The sequence below is a fragment of the Leptonotus elevatus genome, chromosome 5 (assembly GCF_054856555.1).
Source record: "Leptonotus elevatus isolate MCC_2025b chromosome 5, RoL_Lele_1.0, whole genome shotgun sequence".
NCBI lineage: Eukaryota > Metazoa > Chordata > Actinopteri > Syngnathiformes > Syngnathidae > Leptonotus > Leptonotus elevatus.
In genome coordinates this window covers 4,034,224-4,044,508 of record NC_141243.1, presented here as the reverse complement: position 1 = coordinate 4,044,508, position 10,285 = coordinate 4,034,224, and the positions used below count along the sequence as shown (strand labels likewise).

General features: G+C 42.5%; 1 protein-coding gene across 4 annotated transcripts in view; it reads left to right on the top strand.

The window, feature by feature from the left end:
* The first annotated feature begins 722 nt into the window (after positions 1 to 722).
* The window catches only part of clip1a (CAP-GLY domain containing linker protein 1a), a 24,910-nt gene continuing 15,347 nt past the window's right edge, over positions 723 to 10,285 (top strand). For 2 of the 4 annotated variants that reach the window (XM_086076488.1, XM_086076487.1), the window contains exons 1-8: positions 725 to 889; positions 4,536 to 4,813; positions 5,212 to 5,717; positions 7,304 to 7,428; positions 7,682 to 7,892; positions 8,135 to 8,332; positions 9,281 to 9,372; positions 9,441 to 9,501. In XM_086076488.1, the coding sequence (XP_085932614.1) occupies positions 4,723 to 4,813; positions 5,212 to 5,717; positions 7,304 to 7,428; positions 7,682 to 7,892; positions 8,135 to 8,332; positions 9,281 to 9,372; positions 9,441 to 9,501 (1,284 nt within the window). In that variant the 5' untranslated portion in view covers positions 725 to 889; positions 4,536 to 4,722. Of the gene's footprint in view, positions 990 to 4,535; positions 4,814 to 5,211; positions 5,718 to 7,303; positions 7,429 to 7,681; positions 7,893 to 8,134; positions 8,333 to 9,280; positions 9,373 to 9,440; positions 9,502 to 10,285 lie in introns of all 4 variants that reach the window. The other 2 variants (XM_086076486.1, XM_086076485.1) reach the window with 2 other exon arrangements.

The following is a 10,285-nucleotide window of genomic DNA, read 5'->3' as shown; positions in this document are numbered from 1 at the left end:
CACACCCCAGTTCAAATGCCTGGCCTTTGCGATAAAAAGAATGACACTGACATAAATCATCTCTAACCTTACTCAGTCTGGGGGAAAAAACTTGAAGAGACCAAGTAAAAATAAACATGTTTGCTTAAGTGTGAACACCCCTAATTGAGTATGTGGCTGTGATCAGAATAAATCATTCAGACTTATGTTAAAATGTCAGTGCACACCTACCACTATTTAAAGTGCCTCTGATTAACACCAAAGTTCAGATGTTCTAATAGGCTTTTCCTGACATTTTTGTCCCAACAAAAATATGCGATCCCGCCAAAGTTGAGAGGGATCGCGTTGTTCATAGTATATCAGTTAAAAGTGGCATTAATAATTTGATGTCCCTCCAAAGTTGATGAATATATGAGGGGAAAAAACTGCTAACACTGAACGAGATGCAGAAGTGGTTCATGGATTTTGTGGTTTCCGATAGTCTGGAGGGGCGTTGAAGGCAACGAGAAACTTTTGTAAACTGCGCAACAAAGTTGTTGCTACCTCGCCGCCTGTTTATTTATACGACGCTTCAATATGTACATAAACACATATGCGAGGTTAATTCGATTTTTACAAAGTTTGACTTTGTGCAAGTGTTTTGCCACTCAGATTTAGCGGCGATGCAGCCGATTGGGTAACCACGCGCATGCGTGAGCCAGAGTTACGTGCGTATGGTTACCCAATCTGCTGCGTTGACCAAATCTGAGCACTCCTACGGAAACACCACTTGGACAAACTCTTTATCATCGCAAACCTCGAGCTTCCGCCGGTACAGTTTGCCTGAGTGAGAAGTCGAAGCAGCAGTAGCCGATAAACTCTTCTTCCTCCACGGGAAGACGTGGGCTCTTTCCACGACACTCGCAAACAGGTCAGTGGTCTTACACCGTCAAGTTATTGTAGTCGCCGTTTCAAGAAATGTAGAAAAACAACGCCCTCAAACGAGTGGACGGTTGGTTGAAGTTGCCCAGGTAAGTCGACGACTTTACTTGAGGCGTCAGGTCGGCTAATGGCTAACGTAGCTCGGTCTTCCACGACCGGCTGTCACTCGGGCCTTGCCCGTTGGTTGGTGGGGCTAACTAACCGTGGCATATTGTGAAAAAACGTCACACGGTGCTACCCGGGGAGGAGGTAATTATTCAGGGGGAAAGTTACAGCCCTCCCACGGCCCCGGAGCTGCCACCCCGTGAGTGACATTGCGGATACTTTTGGCCGCCTTCGCGCGACGCTTCCCCGGCGTGTTCGCTGTGGGCGGTGGGAGTGTGGCTGCAGTATTCCAAGGATTTGTAGAGATGATTTCAACACATTTAGGCTAACCTTAGCCGTTAGCTCGGCCAGATGTGCCACCTCAAAGACAGGCGGTGTCCGTTAGCTTCCCGTTTCGAGGTGTCAACGTCACCACACCACGTAACTGCCCACCACCACTACCACCTTTCTTTTCTCATTTATTTTGTTGCGTTCATGAAATCCCGAAATATCTTTCATGAGCTTTTGAATCGATACTTTTCATAATAATAAAAAAAAAAGGGCAGAGTTGCAAAAGTTGGAACCTCTCCAAGGCAATCTTCAAGATTGAAGGTTTGCTCTTTAAGTATAGTTTGTCCCCATACTCCAGATTTAAACAATACGATTTCTTCCTGCATGTGGAAATGCACAGATATTGGTGCAAGTGTTGCTATCCCAATACTCTACAGCTGTACTTGTACTATGAAAGAATGCTCTGATACTGTGACAATGGTACTTTAAAGTCATGGCCCCATAAGCCGTGCTCCCGTGCGAACCTGCTGCTGTGCAGCACATCAAGAGAAGAGATGTTGTGTTAAAGTATCAATGCAGTTTTAAATATGTCCGTCCTTCAACACATCTGATTCTAAAGATCAGGATCGTTATCAGGCTTCTCTGATTATATGACTCGCTGTGTTGGAGGATGGAAACATCTAATACCTGCCAGCTCTCGAGGACCAGGAGTAAGGAAGCCTGGCCTATATGCTCAGAAGGTTATGGTTAGGCTGCTAATGCCAATAGCAGTCTATCTTTGGTGGCAAAACTTAATGGAAATACACAGAAGGGAGTAAAGCGAGGCAGGAACAACGGCCAGTGCATGACTCGGTCCTGCGATTGACAGTTGCTGGTCATGGCAAGATAAGATGCTACGTGAGGTGAACTAAGTGGTGGACTGACCCAAACGCGGATGTCATTTATGTTTGCAAGAAAAGTTGTTACGGCCCTGAAGCGTCACTCTGGTGGTATAACTGTGATCCATAGTTTGGCTTCCCAATGCCCGCCTGCCGCCTGCTCGCCGCAGATTAGCGCCTGGCTAAAAGATTAATGTGATTGCGGTGGGAAAGTCTCCAGACTATATGTGGGTGATTTCACTCCAGTGGTCGTTCATAATGCGACATGGCTTCTACGGGCCACATCCCAAGATTCTGTATGGGATTCACCAAGAAGTCAATGGGCTGGTTAATATATTGTGCGGTATTAAGTGGTGTGGGGTTTTATTCTTCCCGGCAGTCCCATGACCTGAGGCTGTTCATCGCTAGGCGCAGCGGGTGTGAACTGGAACGCTCCGGTTAAACTGGGTCGAAGATGATGGACGCTTTTCATTCATCTGACTGACAAATATCTTGAGTGTGTGTGTGTCCTCTTGCTTACAGTGCTGATAAAACCTTTTTATATTTTCTCCCTGTGGTACCATCAAGTAATTTGGTATTAGGGGTGTGAATTGCCTAGTACCTTTCGATTTGTATCACGATTCAATACCGATTTAATCCCGATACGAATCTATAAATTGATTATTGCATTGCATTGATGTTGTTTTTTTACTCAAATTTAGAAAATACAAATCAGTAAACTTGTACACGTGCACTGTAAGATTTGTATGAAAATGTGTTTATCTGAAAAGTCAGGCTTATAACTGAGCCACTGCATTTAATAAACAGGTTGCAGTCTGTTTCATGTTTGAACAGCACTGAAATAAAATATTAAGGCTTAATGTTCCATTAATTTAACATTCTTCCATGTTTAATGTGTGAATTCTAACCCTAAGTAAGACGCTTTGTTGAATATTTCCATCAAAAATTTATGTTTAAAAATCGATCCAGCCGCATATTGAATCGATTCGAGAATTGCGTGCTGTAATATCGCGATATATTGCCGAATCGATTTTTTTCTAACACCCCTATTTGGTATGCATGTATATTATAATTTACGAGTAAACCTACAATACAAAAAGTTCTCAAAAAGCAATACCTGAAAACAGTCTGCCATTTTAGTTTGAAACGACCATCTTACTAGTCATTTCTCTACCAATGAGCAGAATGGCAAAATTCACAACAGGATAAAAAAAAAAATCATTTCTATGACCCTTCCAATTTGTCTGTATCTCAGTTGTGACCTGCTGATAACACTCTGTGACACATACATTTATTGGTCAATTCTTGTATCAAACAACAAAGCCGCTGCGCGAGCGTCAACAGCAGGTTGCAACAGTGACAAAGAGAGTCTCAGAAAGGCATACAAGTGGATGTCATTGGAAATTTTCCGGTCGAATCCTGGATGTAACGCCTGTTGTGAGTTTTGCCATTCAGCTCCTTGTTGGAGAACAGCAAGTTGTGCAAAAATACTGTTAAAAAAAGCAACAACAAATCAAATTATTCCATTTGAACAGGTTATCAATCTCAATGGAGCAGATAGACAAAAATCAAACATTGCTCCAAAAGGCTTTCTATGGGCTGTTAATCTGACAAATAGGATTATCTAACGCTGCTGGTGGTAGTGAACGCGAATCGCGACCCCCCCCCCATCCTCCCTTGTAATCCAGTTTCCATCGTCCAGCCAGACATTCCCATTTCATTTGGCAAAACAAAAAGCGCGAGTGGTCGAGTTTGCTACACGATCAAGGTCGCGGATGCCACCAGGAGAGCTTGGCAGAGGCATTAGCTGTGCCGGCGTATCGTCTGGCCTTTTCGACGGGTATTAATAGGCGTGTGACATGGCCTCTGCTGTGCTCACAGGAACAGAATGCCCCCCCCCCCCCCCCAAACACAGTCGCCATGAATGACTCAAGGACCTATTTACGCGGGTGCAGGGCCATCCAAACATCTTCATCTTCCATGGTCCATGCACAAATTGATTAAAATGCTGGACTGCATGTCTTTTCAAATTGTAAATAACAGCCGGTCTGACATTAAATGGATGAATAATCCTTACAATGTTTCATGGGAAAAGGAAACATTTATTTAGATTGCCTCATGATCCTTCAGTTTCTCCGCAAACCTGTGCCAAAACAGACAGTTCTCGGGACTGTTTCAAGCTCCCTCTTGAAAACTGTCCCCTATAAAAAGACATACAATCCTGACATGAACACTTTCAAGATGGCCTTGATTTAAACACACACTGGTAAATCCAATCCAATTTTGTTGACAGTAGCCTTGGTGTACACCAATGAGACAATTTATTTTGTACTTTGGGTCATTTCACAAAAAGTCGCTTCCTGTCTTTTGTTCTTTCTTCAGGGTGCTCTTCCGGCTGGCCTTTGTTTTAGTTTTAGTTTTGACCCCCTACTCTATTTTCTTATTTATTTTTATTTATTTTTACATCACCACACAAGCGCCTTCACCTTGTGGTTTACATGGTCTACGTTCGGACGGCGCCCGTTGACGGACTTTGGCCTCGCACGTCCCCGACATCACACGAGGAAACATGAGTTCGGCCAAGGCCAGCGGGATCAAAGCGCCCAGTAAGGTAGCCCGGCCGCTGGGCACTGGCGCACCAAAGACCAACCCGGGAACAGGTAGGAAAAATGGTGGGGGTGCGGGTTTCATGTTGAGTGAAAGGCCCAGGTCTGAAAACCACCGCCCGCCATAGCTAATGAGTGATATTTGAAGGACTTCGCAGTTTGTTTGTTGTTTAATGGTTATGTCTTGTTCTTTATGCATCTTTATCTCATGTATTGGAAAACTTGAGAAGCTCAAGGTAGGACATTTCTCGTGGGCTCATCCAATGTCCATGAGCATGTTTCCAGTTGCATTTGTCAAAGTGGAATTTGTCATTGCACTTTTTGCATTGGAGCTGCTTCTCAGATTAAATAAAACGGTTAATTAGGCACTTTGTTTATTTTTCTCAAGCTGCAGTCCATTGATTGAGGTTTGATTGATTGATTGATTGATTTTCGGTCTTGCTTTTCAACAGGAAGTAAAGCCACTGTGACCGACAAATCAGCCGCCAGCGTGGACGACAATCTCGATGCCGGCGAAGCCTTCCAGATTGGCGACCGCGTCTGGGTGAATGGGACCAAACCGGGCTATGTCCAGTTTTTGGGAGAGACCCAGTTCGCCCCGGGACAGTGGGCGGGCATCGTTCTGGACGAGTCAATCGGGAAGAACGACGGCTCGGTGGCGGGTGTGCGTTACTTCCAGTGTGAGGCGCTTCGAGGGATCTTCACCCGCCCGTCCAAGCTGTCGCGCACCGAAGGTGAGGGGGACGGCACTCAGACGGCGCCGCCCTCCCGCGCCGCCTCGCCCACCCCATCAGTGGGCAAGTCCGAGGCGGCCAAGAAGGCCTCCTCCGCTTCACCCTCGTCTGTGACGCAGTCTTCCAACCTGGCTCGCGCCAACAGCGAATCAATATCCAACCTGTCGGAGAGCGGCTCGGTCAAGAAAGGGGAACGGGACCTCAAGATAGGCGACCGTGTGTTGGTAAAGTTTGGTTCCTTCTGTTTTCTCTACAATAGTTTAAGCATGTCAACATGATCATTAGGCAGTGGTGCCTTGAGGTCTAATCATCTTTCTCCATTCAAATGAATGGCAATGCCAATTCATTCAATTGTTTTTAATAAGAAAAGTAACACTCTATAATGTACTTTCAAAAAAACATACAAGAATAACAATTGAATGGAATATAAAGAAATTAAATTAAGATTGGTGGATGAACACTTCTACATTAAAGCTGCTCTCTGTAACAATTTGGCCAAAAATATATTTGCAATAGCCTTTTTATTTGACCATTTATGACTGAAACATCTTCTAATTATTAATTATTTTCAGACAGATTTCAGGTTTGAATTCCCCACCACCCCCCACACCCCATTGTGAGCTGATGTGACATTATGCGTTGTGTATGTGAAGCAGGGAATATGCAGTTTCATTGTTCAGCCATAGGTGGCAGTAGCGATTCTAAATTAAATTTTCTGCATCTAGGAGCTTTAAACTTTATTTACAAATAGCTTTAAAAATGAGCATACATTATTTTGATTTTTTTTTTTTAAATATTTAACTATAATTAAATATAATTTAACTAACAATTTTTCACTTTTTTGTTTTTACACCTCAACGAATGACGTGGCCAATTTGTCTGCTTTAAAGATCGAAACCACTTGAGAGCTAGTTTGCCGCATCTAACTTCCCAAATAGGCAGATAACTAAAGATTTACTTGGTTGTGTAATTTCCATATTTGATGGGCGGACACTAGGCACTCCAGAGACCCGACTCTTTGTATATTAAAAAGTCTCTCTTTTTTTCCCAATAAAATGCTCTCTTTAAAGCTTTTCTTTTTCGAAAAGTGCAACATCCCATTTTTACATGTGGCAAACCTTAAAGTCACATATTGTTCTAAATAGCCCAAAAATTATTTTCTCCTCGCGTTGACAGTTTGACCGCAATCTGCTCAGCGCTGGCATGCCTTTCAGGCGCTTTGCTGAAATTATGTCATGGATTTGAGTTCAGCAAAGCAGATTACAGTGAACCCTCGCTATTGGCGGTGCTTTGAGTCAGAGTCTGTGACTCGAATAGCAAAAATGTCCACATAATTTATATCGCCTAAAAAAAAAATTGATTTCCTTTCTACGTTTTCCCCCCCAATATTTTAACACGTTTTGGCAGCATAAAAGACCACAAAATACATGATTGGTGGAGCTATACCATTATCGGCCATTTTACAATCAGGGACTAGAAATTAGAAATTATATGAATACAAAGTTGCCATTTTTTTAACTACAATTATTAAAAAATCATCCACTAGTACTTCTTCAGTACATAAAAAAAAAAAAGGGGGAAAAAAAAGAAAACAGTTGGCGCAACACTGCAACTGCAGTTAAAATGTCTTGCTGCCTCAACCAACACAGTTGGAGCTCTGTTGAGCAATATCAGAGGCTCAGGCTGGAGGTGGAGAGCAAATTAGGTTGAGGTGGCCGCCTTTGAATTTTGTACACAGGAAAAACCCTGCCTTTATTGTGAAGGGACTTGAACATGTACTAAGATTTTTGGGTTTCCACCCCTTCCTCAGGTTGGTGGAACCAAAGCAGGAGTAGTGCGCTTTATCGGAGACACGGATTTCGCGAAAGGCGAGTGGTGTGGTGTGGAGCTGGATGAGCCTTTGGGGAAGAATGACGGCGCAGTGGCAGGCACAAGGTATAAAACAAATGCTTCCAAGCGTGCACGTCCACCACTCGTGACAGTGTTAACGTGACGTATGAGTGTCAGAGCCCTGCCTTAATTGAAAGGTTGCGCTTTGCTGATATCTTGAGGGCAATCTTGGCCTTTTTAATGGGGTGAAATTGATTTTGATAGACAAGTTACGAGTTTGATCCCAAAACGAATGAAACTGGTGAATTCAAAGGTACCACTGTTTTTCAAAGGTTTTCCTCACTGGCCGCTTCTGCAGGTACTTCCAGTGCCAGCCCCGGTACGGTTTATTTGCGCCAGTGCACAAGGTCACGCGCATTGGCTTCCCCTCCACCACGCCGGCCAAGGCCGCAGCTCGCAAGGCCGCCGTCACGCCAGGCGGCCTGAAGCGCAGCCCCAGCGCCTCCTCCATCAGCACCATGAGCTCCGTGGCATCCTCCGTCAGCGCCAAGCCCAGCCGCACCGGACTGGTGAGAGATGCTAAACTTGGAGCATTCATTCATTCAAAAATGGTTACGGTCCACTTAACTGTAAAAAAATATCAGTGACCTTATTGAATACAATTAAAACTCTGACTTAGTTTAACTGTAGTCACGTTAGCGTCGACTACAAAAAGTTAGTCATGCAACTCCATGATCAGTGATGTTCAGAGTATGACATTGGTTGCATTCATTTGTGTTTTAATGTTGCTTTTTACTGACAATGTCCACAGCTGACGGAGACATCGTCGCGGTACAACCGCAAGATCTCAGGCACTACGGCCCTGCAGGAGGCTCTGAAGGAGAAGCAGCAGCACATTGAGCAGCTCATGGTGGAGAGGGACATGGAGAAGGTCGAGGTGGCCAAAGCCACCAGCCATGCCGGCGAGATGGAGCAGGAAATCACGCTGCTCAGGAATGACCAGGAGCAGGTAATGGTGGTGAAGCACCTTGGCCCCTTGTATTGCTCTCAGCACAGTATATTTAACCCATTCGCTCCCAGCTGTTTTACTGGATTTTGACTGATTTTGCAAGGCCCACAGAATATTGTGTTCTATTGAAACATGGATGGAACCTATCAAAAGATTAGTCTCTTCTTTCATCAGAAAAAAAATATATATTTCTGTTTCTGTTTTGCAGAAATTAGCATTAGAGTATAGCTAAGTTTCATCATTATTCACAAATATGTTTAAAACAGTGGGGAAAAAGAGCTTGTTTGCAACATTGCCCTGGTTGATCTCTTATACTCTGTTGCCACTTGCTGGCCGTTTTTGTAATAACTATAATTGCTCCAAGCGTTCTCTTCAGTTCAGAGGCTGCAGTCATCTGTATGCTCTAGCATTAAAAAAAAACCGTCTAAATACGTTTTTAGGACCATGGTAATATTTAAAATGGAACGTATTTATACATTTTGGGGAGCAAATTAGTTCATATATAATGCTTTAAAAAAAAGATTTTGAAAAATGAAATTAAAGATGCAAGCTGAACCTTATTTTTTGTCTTATTTTTATTCTTGTATATATTTGAGCCTTTTGACATTTTCATATTTTTTATTATATATTCTGTATTTATAATTGTCATTGTGCATAATTAAAAATACGATTTATGTATTATTTAAATTATATAAAGTATTTAGTATTTGTTAAAAAAAATATACATAGACAAATCAGTGTATATTTTCACATTATATTATATTATTATTATTATATATTTACATTCTATATTTATTTTTTGTTCTTTAATACTGGTGAATTTGCCCGTCAACATAACACGATCGTTATTAGACTACTTTTCAATATACTTGATTCAGTGAACTCTGTCAGTATTGCTTCAAGGTATTGTTTATGCTGTCTTTATTGACATGTTATGTCGTTTGGAAGATGGAGTCCAAGATGGATCAATTACGTGCCTTGGTGGAGGCTGCCGACAAAGAAAAAGTCGAGCTGTTCAACCAACTTGAGGAGGAGCGGAGGTAAAGCATCACATGGAATTTAGTCAACTATTCAGTCTTACAAGCATTTTGTTTGTTTGTTTTTATAGGAAGGTTGAGGACCTTCAGTTCCGTGTTGAGGAAGCATGTATCACCAAAGGTGACCTGGAGGTAATTTCTCAATACGCACATACATTATTACAATGAACAAGTTTAATGAACTTATGTTGAAATCTATACATTCAGACTGAGAATTAGTTATATCAATATTTTTGTATTACAATATTTCTCGCCGACATATAATGCAAAATGCTTTAGGTAGGCTAACGGAACTTAAAGATGTTAAGGTCATTTTAAACTGCCAAACAACTGCTACTTTAACACACAATGAAACAGCAACGCATACTCACAGTCTTAAATATTTTCTCTGCTCTGTGGAAACGACTATTACTCGCGATTGGTTGTTGGCCGATTCTGCTGGTAGTTACATTGCCAGTAGAGTTCAGTGGTGTCCACCTTTTCTAATGTTAGGCGAAACTCGCTATGTGATGTATTTGATTGATGTGAGTCGTGCTTTTGGAAAACTATATTTGATCCCAGGATTTGTCATTTACTTCCACAGCGGGACCCACTTGATTTAATCAAAAGGAAATCAAACTAGAGCTTTAAAACGAAGGCGTCAGGGTTAGGATCCGCCTTTTACCCTTTTTCCACCCCCAGTACGTGTGCTGTGTGCACTAACACAGTTTATGACTCACCCTCAAGAATGTGCATGCAGCTTCACAAAAACAAACCAAGAAGCCCAAACAAAAGTGCGTTGAGCGCAAGCTGGCGACTAATGCTGTAATTTTTCCTGTTCAGTGATGTGATGTTATCGCCTCTTCTTCCCTCTTGTCTTCATCCTTTTTTTTTTTTTCTTTTTTCATTGTTTTACTTTTCTCCCCATGTTGGTCCA